The sequence below is a fragment of the Cololabis saira genome, chromosome 6 (assembly GCF_033807715.1).
Source record: "Cololabis saira isolate AMF1-May2022 chromosome 6, fColSai1.1, whole genome shotgun sequence".
Lineage (NCBI taxonomy): Eukaryota > Metazoa > Chordata > Actinopteri > Beloniformes > Belonidae > Cololabis > Cololabis saira.
In genome coordinates, this window is record NC_084592.1 from 33,864,076 (window position 1) to 33,878,122 (window position 14,047).

Below are 14,047 nucleotides of genomic sequence, written 5' to 3' on the forward strand. Positions count from 1 at the left end.
TTTATCAGAGCTTTTAACGGTGTGTGAGCATGGCAGATCTCTGAGATCTTCCAACCAACGTTTGTTGGAAATGCCCAGGTCAAAGCAGAAGCACTGGGGTGACCGAGCCTTTTCAGTTGCCGGTGTTCTGCCAATCCTTGCTACCTGCCGAGAAATGCTACTTTGTGGTTCTGCGCATGCGCACAGTCGATTTTCAAAGTTTGCATCATTTCTTGCACGATGTAAAATGGATAATATGGGATTTTGAGTATTTGATCCTTCAAAATACTCTTACCCTGACATGAATTGCATTACACTTTGTGAACATTATACGATAAAGAAAAAAAACAACTATTCTAAGGCTTTATTTGATATTCATTCACTCATTGGCCTTTAATTAGCCAGGCAGGTCATTAAGAACATTCTTATTTACAATGACGGCCTGGCAAGAGACAAGGACCACTTGGGGGGGAAAAGAAAATGGTTTAGGGAGTAAAACACAGTAAAATTGTAGCTCTACAAAGGTAGAAAACCATTAGGGAGCATTTGGCAAAGGAGCAGAAATTGGCAGAACACACCCCTAAGCTCTGGAATAAGCTCCCCTGTGAGTAACGGCGATCTCTGACCTGGGCCTTTTTAAATCTAAAATGAAAACGTATTTATTCAGAGTGGCTTTTAATACCCAGTAGTGTGGCGACACTTTTTTATACTTTGCTCTTGATGTTATATGTTCATATGTTTTATTCTTGTTTTATTTTGCTGATTGTATGTTTATTATGTAAAGCCCCTTGGTTCCCCTGTAGGTCGATGTAAGGTGCTATATAAATAAAGTACATTTACATTTACCAAAGTCCCATAATGATGCCTACATTTACGAGGTGGATGACAACGCAACATGTAGTTTCCTTTCATCCCTGATGGACAGCTGCATCTCCACCCGGCAGCACAACACCCCCCTCCTGTGTTTTCATTCTAGATAGCAACTCACACCACCGTCCTATGACAATGGGCCAGTTTGTGTGTAAATGTACGTAAACTAGTTTGTCTTGGTCTGGGTGCCTCAGAGTTCAAATATTTTGGGATTCTTTGGAGAAAAAAAAATGCTTACATTATACTTGAAAACGAACTGTTGTATTTCGTTTCGACGATGTTTTATTTGTCTAGTAACTTTAAAGCCTGAATTATGGTTCCGCGTTAAATCGACGCACAGCTTTCGCCGTACCCCACGGCGTAGGCTCTGCGTCGGTGTAACGCGGAACCATAAATCGAAAACATTCTTACAGCGAATGTGTTGTGCGCATGCGCGCCCCCTTTCCTTTTCCTATCTGATTGACATAGTTGTACTATATTTGTTTTATCGAGCTGTTTTTGAGCTAATAAAGGATTTCGGTGAGTTTTTGGCTGCTTTGCCTCATGTGATCGTGCGCTGGCCACGTGTGAGTGTAATGTGTGTCAGTAATAAGTTAACGCTGAACTACAGTAGTTTGTCAGCAGCTGTGTTAGCAGCTTAGCTTCACTAGTGTGGTCCATGTCAGCTTTAAACTGGTCGGGTGTAACGGCGTCTGCCAGGTCCTACATGACCTATATTTAACATATTCTCCCTTTATTAACTCCTCTGTCAGTAAAACCTTGCGAACTTGTCAAAAACTAGTTTGTTATGTTAGATGCTGATCTTAAGTTCCAGAAACACATACTATTGTCTCCAGGACTGCCTTCTATCACCTCAGAAATATATCTAAAGTAAGATGCTTTCTGTTACAATTAGACTCTGAAAAGTTGGTTCATGCTTTTATCTCAGTAGATTAGATTATTGCAAAGCACTTTTTGCAGGACTACCAAAGCAAGGGTTACATAAACTCCAGAAAAAAAAAATGCTGCGGCCAGAATTCTAACAAAAACCAAGAGGTGAACACATCACTCCTGTTTTATCCTCTCTTCACTGGCTCCCTGTTAAACAAAGAGTAGATTTTAAAGTACTAATCTTATTGTCTTTAAATCTATGAATGGCTTAGCTCCCTCCTACATGCCGGACAGATCCCTCATCAAATAAGAGTCTTCTCATCATACCTAGAATTCACACTAGATCTGCTCATGGTGCTTTCAGTCACTACTACACTCTCTGCAGGAACTAAGGTCTGCTCCAACAGAGCCCTCTTTCAAAAGCAGACTAAAAACTTACCTTTTTGCACAGGCGTTTGAGTAAACTCTACATGGTTGGCTGGCTGATCGCACTTTTGTTAAAATGGAAGTATTGTTGTTCTTGTTGTTTTTCTCTTGACATACTTTTGTCTGTTTCTGTTATTGTAAACCTGTAATTTTGTTTGTTTATGTATTTGAGCACATTGAGTCCATGCTCATCATGTGAAATGTGCTTTATAAATACATTTGCCTTGCCTTGCCTATATTTATGAAAATTCAGATCTTTGGGATTGTTCCGAGTCGATAAATGTTGTTACCATCCAACTTTGGTGATTACGTTTAACTACTGAATAAAATAATAGAGGAGTGACGTTAATGGTTGTATCAGTTACTTATCAGACAAGGCTTGTGTTCTTCATATTGTATTTATATATTCATATTGTGTACATATTGAATTAGCTACACGCAACGTTGCATGATCAACTCAGCGTTGTCGATGAGTTGATTGAAACGTATCAGATCTGCTTGTATTGTTGTTTGTTCGTGCTGACTTATTTACTTTGTCTTTCAGAGTTTCTTTTATGAGTAATCAAAGGATACAGAAGCCTACGCTAACAGGCCATCGTTTTAAGACTCGGAAAAGAGGTGAGAAACTTGAAGGCAACCCTCACAGAGACCAGCTGTGACCTCCAGCATCTCAGACATAACATCTCAGATAACACTTCAACCAACACATGAAATGTGGCAAATCCTTGATCAGACAGTAAGAAGATGGATTCAATCAGTAAATGATTTGGATTTATTCATCAGACCTTCGGAAATGATCAGTAGCCGTCTGCTGGTAAAATATGAACGTGTCAGATTTCACAAAATAAGGATTTACATAGGCTGGTTGATGAATTAGAAGAGGTATATGTCAGTAGCTGATAGATCATGGTTTAAAAAGATAACATTCATAGACATGATTAAAACTTATAAGTTAATGTCTTTCCCACAGATGAAAAGGAGAGATTTGATCCATCCCAGTTTCAGGAAAGCATTGTGCAAGGTCTAAACCAAAGTGGCTCTGATTTGGAAGCTGTTGCAAAGTTTCTTGATGCCTCTGGTGCCAAGCTTGACTACCGGAGATATGCTGAGACTCTGTTTGACATCCTGGTGGCTGGGGGGATGCTGGGTAAGTGCTCTTCAAAGGACACAAATAAATGTTGGAACTGAAACATTTTTATTGGTTTTGTCAAAACAATATTTCAGTATTGAATAAGAAGCCATTGTTTTTAAAGGAAAGAGAAAAAGGCCAATTTTACCATGGTGAGTACGGCAGCGTTTTAGTTGAGTCACCAAACTTTAAGTCTGCGTCCAAGTCATTAAAGAAAAATCATAGTAGAGTCAAATCCAAATGAAAAAGCGGTCAGCTTTTTAGACATATGAACCTAATATAAAACACATTTTAATCATTTCTTGACTTAGCATACATGTTCTACAAAATTCATGGAGATGATGTTTACCAACCCTTACAGTGTTTACTTTCTGATTTACCTTACAGTTAAATTTACTAATCTTTTTCATATATTTAAAGCTTAGTACTCAGGAGTTTTTGTAGGCTGGTACCCTATGAAAGAAGACAACAAAAGTGAGTTTTAACTCTCTTTCATCAGTCAGCAAGCCCCCTGCTCACTGCTGAAGAAAGTTTTCTCGACCGCTCTGCCCCTGATATAAACTGAACATAAACATTATTGTAGCATTTACGTCTGTGGGTGAATTCTTGCCAGATGATGACTGAAATTTGGAGTTGCACCCATCATCTTCTCAGTGGCTGTTTAACAGATGGAACACTCAGGATCGTACTTTTTAAAACCCCACAAGCCAACAGTAAAAGCCAAGTGGACAATCCTAAGAACATGTAGGCACCATTAGTTTGTTACCAAACTGGGACATAAACTAATGACGTGTGAACATGCATCCACACAAAATTAGATTTAAATTAATGCAACAACAATAATAATAATAATGCATTTTATTTAACAGCGCCTTTCACGGTACTTAAGGACACTTTACAGCGAAATGGGGAAATAAATTACATAAAAACAGACAAAGAACAATATAAAAATAAAATAAAGAAGAGATTATAAATTGTACACAGTTTGAAACATATGTGTTTTGAGTCTGGATTTGAACTTGAGTTGGGATTGAAAGAGTCACTATTAGGATGGGAGTGAGTTCCAGAGTTGGGGAGCAGGATAACTGAAAGCTCCCCATGTTGCTGAGTCCAAGTCTTGAGTCATCTGTGCCCGAGTCAAAGTCTAAAAATACATATCAGTTTGAGAGCAATCAAACAAAATCGACACAGCTACATTGAGAGAAAATCTGGTTCAAAGTATTCACTAATTGTACACATTCAATTGTACTAAAACTGCACTCTGCCAAGCACTCTGTGTATGCCCCACAGTTGCGACCCTGGAGCTTGATACAGAAGTCACAGAAAAAATAACCAGAGGATGAAAATAAAAAAAAAAATGTAGCAAACAAGACATTGGAAATGTATGGACCCGTAACTGCAATTCAACATCTCCCCTTGTTACAATTTGCCAGCTTTCATGTGCGGTGCAATAGGTCAGCCAGAAAAGCTCAATACTAACAAGCACAAAGCGGGCATATTGCCACCTATCATGGTGTAGACTGACCACAAGTCTGGCATGCTTTGATTAGTTGATCAATTCACCTCGCATGCATTTATATTGTGACAGAGAAAGGGTCTGGTTAGACAGCCAAGTTGAGCCACAGCTTGATTAAACTGTTTGTAGGCATTCTGAATGAGGTCACTCTAATCAAACTGTCTCCACAGTTTTCACATCTCAGTTGAAAATATGTGGTGAAATAGGAGATTTGCACCTCAGCTGACAAATATGCTGCAACTGTGTGAATTGTGTCAATATGGACCAAAATCTCTGAGGAATGTGTCCAGCACCCTGCTGAATCTCTGCCACAAATATTTAAGATATCATGAAGGTGCACCTAATAATAAAGTGAGGTGTGTGTGTTTGTCTGTCATTCACTCCATCCATCCATCCATCCATCCATCCATCCATCCATCTACATACAGTATGCAGCACTTTGTACCGTTACAGACTGGTGACAAAATGTGAGTTTTTTCTGCAAGGACACAGACTCGGGGAGGAGCTTTGTATCAAATCACCAGCTGCTCAGTTGGAAGGTGACCAGTCAGTCCTCTGATCCAGGACTGCTCTTTTTTCCATACCCTTTCTCATAAATTGATGACCAGGGTTTTATTGAGCATAGCAATGAGGGTGTTCTCGTGATTGATTAGATACAGCGCTAACCAAAAAGAGTTCACCTTGTACCTCATGTACAGAGGAAATGATTAAGACAATGCAATGTGAACATTTTGGGTCCAAACCTGAAATTGTGTGCTTATTGTAATTTTACTTCTGAGAAAATGTCACTCATTAATTAACAATTTGACTTGGACTCACAGGAGGACTGCATCCCTGTGTCTTCAGTCCTGGTGTGTGCTGTGATGTGTATGCTGCAACTCATACCGATGGTTCTTTTATATCATGTGGTGCCAATTAATCTTTTTATAGGCCTGCATTGCCTGACGATATTGACCAAAGATTGCATTAATCCAAATCCAATTTGCTTTGTCAGACTGGTATTTAGTCAAGATGCATGCCTACATTTACAACATGTGGAACATGTTTCAGTAAATATTTTATGCACTTAATAAGATTTGATTTATTTATTTTTTTAACTTGAAGACATAAATTGAGTAAAGTGAAGCCCTTCTTTGGCGAGATATTTAAAAGTGAGATTGTGTTTTTTTTGTTGGATTATTTTAAGCCCCGGGGGGTTCTCTGTCTGAAGACATGACCCAGACAGAATTCTGTGTCTTCAAAGCAGAAGAGGATATGGAAACCATGCAGGCCCACGCACAGGTGAGAACAGTTTCTTCTGACCCAGTTGCCACTGCTATTACAGGAAGGCTGCCAACTATTAGAAATGTTTTATGTTTGTAGGTTTTCAACAAGCTCATCAGGCGTTATAAATACCTGGAGAAGGGATTTGAAGAGGAGATCAAGAAGGTATATCTTCCCCTCAGAGCATTTGTTTTTTTATTGTGGTATAACATTTATAGAGTCAATTCAGCCCCTTAATTTGTTTACTTCTTGGTAGTTGCTGCTGTTTCTAAAAGGCTTCACAGAGTCTGAGCGTAACAAGCAGGCCATGCTCACAGGAATTCTGCTGGCCAACGGGACTCTCTCTGCATCCATTCTCAGCAGTCTCTTCAATGACAACCTGGTCAAAGAAGGTAGCTTGTTAAATGTATTGTTTGTGTGTCAAGGTTTGTTTTCCGCAACATTCATCAAACAATAAAAAAAAAAAGAATTTTAGCAGTGGTCTGTGGGTGCTGCTCACAGTGTAACGGAATCGTGCACATTTTCAGTAATACCTCTACTAATTTCTTCTCCCATTTACAGCAAAATCATTGGGTATAGATAATGGATGGATGGAAATTATCATCACACTTCTGCCATCACAGGCAGCAGTGTGGCGGTGTTTACCAATGTATTACTGCAGCCTAATGTTATCCTGGAAGCTCTTTTGGCAGCAGCTGACTCACATTATCATGCATTTGTTCAGGTGTGTCAGCATGCTTTGCTGTAAAACTCTTTAAATCCTGGCTTTCTGAGCGGGACATCAGTTCAGTTGCTGCCAGCCTTCGGAGGGTTGGCATGGACAACAGGCTTATGGTGAGGATGCCATCTTTAATGCAAAATCTTTATCTGGCTTAGGGAATTATTATGTCAGTGCAGTTTAACGTTGTAAACTTATGTGTCATTCAGTAGTCAGGCAGTTAATGAGTAACAGCCTCCCAATTGCTCAGAGATCTGTCTCCCTCAATATTTGACTCTTTCAGGAACTGTTTCCTCCCAACAAGCGCAGTTGTGAGCACTTCTCCAAGTATTTCAATGATGCCGGGCTCAAGGAGCTTTCAGACTTTGCCAAAAACCAGCAGTCCATCGGTGCTCGTAGGGAGCTGCAGAAAGAGATTGAGGATCAGATGTCTCGTGGGGACCCCCTCAAGGATGTAAGTTCTTTTAACTTTTCTGCTGCTTTCACATTCACTGGGTGTTTTGTGTGTTTCACACCACTGATGAGCACTGGAGGCGGCTTTGTTCCTGACCTCCGTCAGCTTATGTCTGTAGAAGTGGTGGTGGACAAATGGATGCAGCAAATCAATGAAAAATCCCTGAAATCCACTCAGCCTCAACAGTATTATCTGCTCCTGCTCATCTCTGACTCCTGCCAGGAACCCTCACACATGTGGAGCAATTAAATCAACTTGGATAACACTTTATTCATCCCAAAGGGAAATGATTACGTTGTGCTATAAATTATTCAGGAAAAATCTTCTATTATTAAGAAAGAAATATTGTAATAAAGCAAAATAAAAACATACAGCTTTATGTGAATTAAGTGCTGTGGGCAGAAATGGCCCCCTGTCCTGGTCCTTATTGCAACAGAGCATGAAGCGAGAAGATCACTGAACAAACTCAGTTATTTAATCAGTACATTGTGTAAAAGATATGCGCTGTTGTCTATAATGTTTAGCAACATAAGCAACACCGTTCTTTAACAGAATCAGTTTCAGAGGCTCTGGAGATGTCCCCTGCACAGAGCCAGCCTTATTTTTATGTTTATTTTATGTTTTATGTTTGTTCAGCTTCTTTGAGTCATTTCCTTTGATACTGCTGCCCAGAAAGAAGACTCTCAATTTTCTCTACACCTTTAAAGTAGATATACAACATCTCCATCAAGTTGTAGAGTCTGGTACAGTTGGTGGTGATCTGGACCTAGAGCCTCTTGACAGGAGGTTCTTTTGTGATTTTACATTTTTTTCGTGACTGACATTTCCAAATGCTGACTGAGATCTATGAACACAGGAACAAACTACTTTTATATCTGCTGCTTTGTTTCTTCTGTCAGGAACCACTGCTGTTTGATTTTGGTTATCAACTCATTTGTTTTTTTTTTTTTTTCACATTTAAGATGAGGTTATTTCTACGACGGAGTATTAGGGCCAAACAAAAAAACAAAAAAAAGGAAATTACGAGAATAAAGTCATAATGTAATGAGAATAAAGTCATAATATTACGAGAATAAAGTCGTAAAATTACGAGAATAAAGTCATAATATATTATAAATATATAAATATAACTTCATAAGAAAATATTCCTCATTTTAACACAGGGAGAAGAAGCTCTTCCTGTTAGAATTCTCATGAATTATATTCTCATAATATTACGACTCTATTCTCGCAACATTACGACTTTATTCTCGTAATGTTACGACTTTATTCTCGTAATGTTACGACTTTATTCTCGTAATTTTACAACTTTATTCTCGTAATTTTACGACTTTATTCTCGTAATATTACGACTTTATTCTCGTAATATTACGACTTTATTCTCGCAACATTACGACTTTATTCTCGTAATTTTACGACTTTATTCTCATTATATTATGACTTTATTCTCGTAATTTCCAATTTTTTTTTGTCTTAGCTTGGCCCTAATACTCCGTCGTATATTTCTCCCTCACCAAGCCACAAAGTTGCCCACCAGTTCTCTATTAACAGCCTCCTGTAACCTAGTGAGGAACATTTTGGGCCTCCAGATTCATCAGAATATTTCTAGAGATGACAGGACCTTGAGTTTTACTGCAATTCTGAGCTGTACAGAGTGAAGAGAAACGTGGAAGTACAGTGATTCCTCCGTGGTGCTCCTGTGCTGTAGACCACCTGCTTCAGACAAACAACCCTGCAGTTTGCACTGTGGTCTGTATATCAGGTACCGGTAGTCAATAATGCAGTTAGATAGTCTGCACAGGTTTCCAGTACCCTGGGACTGACTCTGTCTAGACACGCAGTGTTGTTTTGGTTCTGTTTCTTTTTAGCTGCTTGTTCACCTGATTCCTATCAGTTTGTGCGAGCTGTGGAGGTAGAGTGGCTTTCAGTGTTTCCTGTTGTGGCGAGCAACGGCGAAGGGGACTATATTAATAGAAATAGATGGCCTTTTAATGTCATTGCACAGGTACAAGTGAGGTGCAAGATGAGACTCTGGAGGTGTGACAGTGAAGTTATAAGAGCAGGGAAGGTGGGAATTGTGTATGGCTTGAGAGGAAGGTGCTATATTTGTCTTGGGCTGAAGCTTTTGAATAACATGTTAAATTCTTTAGCACTGCAGGTTTCCATTAGTCTGATCCCCTTTCACCCCAGAACCTGATGTATATTTATAGACCATGTCTGTATCTGTTCGTATGAGTGTAAAAGCAATAATTTTTGGCATGTGTAAGCCTTGGATTGTCACATTGTCAATAACGTGCGTTACAGATTATTGCGTTCATCCGAGAGGAAATCAAGAAAAACAACATCTCGGAGCAGACGATGATTGGTCTGATTTGGTCCAGTGTGATGAGCTCGGTGGAGTGGAACAAGAAGGAGGAGCTGGTCACTGAACAAGCCATCAAACACTTAAAGGTGATATTTCTGTTACATACGTGAGCTGCTCTTATTCTCTCTGATTTACACATGAACTGTGGGATACCGTTTAATCCATGCTGCTCTGAGTCTTCGAACAAAGTACAGATTTCACAAATTCAAAACTGAAAAATCAGAATGAGATCCAGAATCTCCCCCCACTTGCTGTGTAAATATATTGCAGCCTGCATAACCGGAGTTATTCTAATTTTCCCCTTTTCAGCAATACAGCTCACTGTTGAAGGCTTTTACATCCCAAGGCTTCTCAGAAGTTACTCTCCTACTGAAGGTCCAAGAGTATTGTTATGACAATATCCACTTCATGAAGGCCTTCCAGAAAATTGTTATTCTGCTCTACAAAGGTGCGTAAATCATGCCCATAATGCTCCTGCTTCCATCATCACATATATATATATATATATATATATATATATATATATATATATATATATATATATATATGATATTAGGGTGGGTATTGGGAAGGACCTCACGATACGATACGCATCACGATACTTGAGCCACGATACGATACACATTGCGATATCCCGATTATGCGATATCCCGATTATTATATTATACATAGTTCACCGAAAAATTTAAAAATGCATTACACATCTTAAATCCAAGTTGTATATATGTACATCAGATGATAGTGATGGATCTTAAAATCCGAGTTGCACGTTCATCAGATTATAGTGACAATTCATGGGACAAACTGAGTCAAAACAATGTTTTATTATAACTATACAAGCTAAAGTTACAACATATTTGTATATGTTTTTCATATTATTTACATCATATGAAATTAACATTAAATTTAGTATGAGGTTGCTTTAATTATGTGGCAAATGATAATAAACACAAGAAAGATGGTACTAAAACCAAGGACAGGCACAGTGATCAGTCAGTATAGATATAAATCCATAAATAAATAAACCTCTGTCCATTATTTTTCATTTTTTAAGGACAGGCAATTGTGTTATATAAAAAATAAATTATAAAATGAAATAAAACGTGAAATAAAACCTGAGCTCAGTGCAGGGCCCTCCCAGGGTTGGTAGAGAGTGGCAATGCCCAGGACTGTCACTTAGGTAGGAGCACTGGGTGATATAATGGAAAGGAAATCGGGGATAAAAAAATAAAAAATAAAAAAAAATCGATATTCAAATTTTGAATATCAATATTGAATCGGCTGGAAAAGTAGCGCGATATATTGCCATATCGATATTTTTGCCCACCCCTATATGATATACATCTTTTTTCTTGTAAAAGGCTGAGTAAGTAAATATGAAAATGCCAGATGGCTAGAGATTAGAGTCATAAAGTGTGTCTTGCTGATGTCATCAACCTGCTGGGCAACATTTTAATTTTTCTTTTAACACCCGGGAAGACATCTGTTGCATTATGTTGAATATATTTGTTTGTTTATTTCTTCATTTATTTTCTTCTTTTTTTTTTAAAGCTGACGTCTTGAGTGAAGAGGTAATTCTGAAGTGGTACAACGAAGCCCATCTAACCAAAGGAAAAAGCTTTTTCCTTGAGCAGATGAAAACATTTGTTGAATGGCTTAAGAATGCAGAGGAAGGTAAGCTGCTCACTCTGCTTCCTTGTTTCTGCATACTGTAGATGTTTGAGCACAGTAATGATGGATGTTTTTTGTTGTTGTTGCTATTTTGTTTTGTTTTACACGGCTATCATTCTTCTTCTTAGTGTTGTAATCATTTCTACTCCTTTTCTACGCACTTAAAGTGTCTGAGCAGAAAACATCGTACCATCCATTGAACAGACACCAAAGCTCTACTCATTAATATTATAAGATTTATGTTGGCTCATATTTCAAGAAGCTTTTGGGCTACAACAAAAAATCTTTTTTCCAAGATTCCTTTTAAAGCTCCCAAATTAGATCTGTTTACTCCTGCCAGCTTCCATGGTTCTCATTTTCCTGTTTGTATAAATGAATAAATCAACCTCGTTTGAGGCCAGTCAACCCTTTTTCACTAAGTTTAGGGGGTTTTATTTACTGACAAAGCTGACCGTTCTTCCATCCATCCATTATCTATACCCACTGATTCATATTCAGGTTCACAGACGTCTGCCGAAACCCATCCCCGCTCTCTGGGCAAAATGCCAATTCTGATCAAACACTGTTAAAAGAATTTTGAATGCACAAGAGCTGTGAGCGTGGCCCAAAGATGGTCCTTGGTCTGTGGTGTAACAACCCAGTGCTAACTAAATGTTGGTATTAACAACCAGTACAGTGCTCTAAGGCCTGGAATATAGACACGTGCACATTAACGCATCATGGCTGCCGCGTGTATCCTGTGATCATTTGGCACATCAGTCAGCGTGACATTGGACTGAACGCTAGAGATGCTAGTGTACGTAGCCTGGTAGACCCAGGGTGTGTGGTGTTGTTTAAGACAAAGGAGACAATCTTATGCAGGAAGTCGTCAAATCTCAAGGAGGAGATACAAAAATACTGTCGATGTTTGTCGTCATCGCTTCCCCGCGGTGGGAGAACCAGAGAACATGAACCCCTCAATGGCATTGATTTAATGACCTAACCTACCAGCCCCGAAGTCGCCGCTGTTTTCTCTGCGATGACCACAACTAAAGAAAATCAAGTCATAAGTGCAGTTACAAGCCAATGAATATCAAAGGCTTAGCCCTTAAGCTAAGGGATAACATTTTCTGATGTACACGTTAAAATTTCAAGAATTTCAACTCTGCTGACTTTCTTCAATATCTGTCAGACAAGTTAAAATTGCATCCACAGGGAGGATTGTTGAAGCAATTCAAACATAGGCTGCTATTTATGCAAATCTGCATGGACTTGGATGATCACTGCTAGCTGTTATACTTCTTGGATTTAAGTTTATTTATTTCTTTTTTCCCCAGAGTCTGAATCTGAGTCTGAGGAAGAGGACACAGATTGAGGATTTACTGCCACAATCATCTTCATGCTGTTTTTAAATGACCATAACACCAGTGCTGTCCAAGGATTTGTTACTGAAATACAGAACTGTGTCTACAGTTTATTTTTTTTTTTACAGTTTATCTTTCTCTACCTCTGCATATCTTTTTCAACTGTTAAAGAAGGGCTTTTATAGTCTTTAAACTTGCCTTTGTTCGCATCAAGATTGAGGTTTTTCTTTGTATTTCTTCCGGAGCCAATCTCAGTGCCACATTTAGCTCGAGGAATTGAAATATATTTTAGGAAAAAAAAAAAAAAAAAGTTTATGAAAAGATGGTTCCCTTTTAAGATTTGACAACAGATTTCATAACTACTTTTATTTACTTTTGGAACTCTTGTTTGCCTGAGGTTTACCCGTGTCAACGTGATGATCTGAAACACAAAATGTTTTTGCGACCTCATTTTACATTTCTGCTAGTAATGTTAAAACATTAAATTTACTGCTCATACTGTCACAGTTGTTGGTACTGGATCTGTGTAAGTGTTAAGTAGGAAACGTTGGCCCAAAAATATTTTTTGTTCTTTTTTTCTGATAAATCTCATTTAAAAGACATGCTTGCTTTTTTGAGATTTTCTCCTTTGTTATACATTTTACAATAAATGGAAAGTACCTCTATTCACTTTTGTTGTATTTTTTCCATGTATCAAATAGCTATTATATGCTCAACATATTAACAAACAAAGAGAGAACATGATAAATAGGCAATTACATGGAGTAGATGCATGTGTAGGAATTAATGTAATGTATCTGGTATGTTCCCAACAAAAGGTTTTCACCGGTTGATTTCCTCGAATTTCATCGTTTCTCATCATCCAATCAAGATGATGAGAGAAACAGCCTGGCATGCACAACCTGAGGTGCAAACAAGCATCCCAGTCACTCTACTCCTATCCCACTTTAAATGCTAATTATGGTGCAGTCAGGCGTGCAAAAAAAATGAAAATGAGATAGTGTTTCAAGATGTTATTAAAGCAGAGGTCAATACACATGCATGAGGGTTTTCACAAAGTCTAAAACTATTTGGACGTCTTGAACCAAAGTAGAGTTGGTATTCGATTGTTATTGAATATGTATGCTTGAGCATCTTCAGCATCAGCTAACACGACGACAATTCCTCAAACCGTAAACAGTCATGAAAAGAAGTTCAGTAATCAGATCAGATGTAGCTGAATTTCACTTAATGAAGAATCAGTTACTAATTAGTACTTACTCCTAAGTACACACTCTCACAGGTTTCATTGTAATTATTAGGGTATTAGGCTTTTTGGTGTTCTGATATACACTCACCGGCCAGTTAGGTGTGTGCACGTGCGTGCATACATACATATTATATATTATGTATACATTTTACATGATATATACATATATATTGCTTACTAGTACTGCAGTTGTG

General features: G+C 38.3%; 1 protein-coding gene across 1 annotated transcript; it reads left to right on the plus strand.

Annotated features, from left to right (window-relative positions):
- Positions 1 to 1,264: 1,264 nt before the first annotated feature.
- On the plus strand, positions 1,265 to 13,269 carry LOC133446150 (eIF5-mimic protein 2-A-like). The gene is made up of 12 exons (XM_061724001.1): positions 1,265 to 1,368; positions 2,690 to 2,763; positions 3,116 to 3,292; positions 5,977 to 6,071; positions 6,153 to 6,218; positions 6,310 to 6,445; positions 6,778 to 6,887; positions 7,055 to 7,225; positions 9,530 to 9,676; positions 9,900 to 10,038; positions 11,142 to 11,264; positions 12,578 to 13,269. The coding sequence occupies exons 2-12, from the start codon at positions 2,700 to 2,702 to the stop codon at positions 12,613 to 12,615; spliced, it is 1,266 nt and encodes a 421-aa protein (XP_061579985.1). The 5' UTR covers positions 1,265 to 1,368; positions 2,690 to 2,699; the 3' UTR covers positions 12,616 to 13,269.
- The last annotated feature ends 778 nt before the right edge of the window (positions 13,270 to 14,047 follow it).

Excerpts from the sequence above, each read along its gene's own strand:
- LOC133446150 (XM_061724001.1), top strand. The coding sequence starts at position 2,700 with ATGAGTAATCAAAGGATACAGAAGCCTACGCTAACAGGCCATCGTTTT. Across the intron at positions 6,446-6,777 it reads TGACAACCTGGTCAAAGAAG|GTGTGTCAGCATGCTTTGCT; the intron begins GTAGCTTGTTAA and ends GCATTTGTTCAG. Across the intron at positions 6,888-7,054 it reads GCATGGACAACAGGCTTATG|GAACTGTTTCCTCCCAACAA; the intron begins GTGAGGATGCCA and ends TGACTCTTTCAG.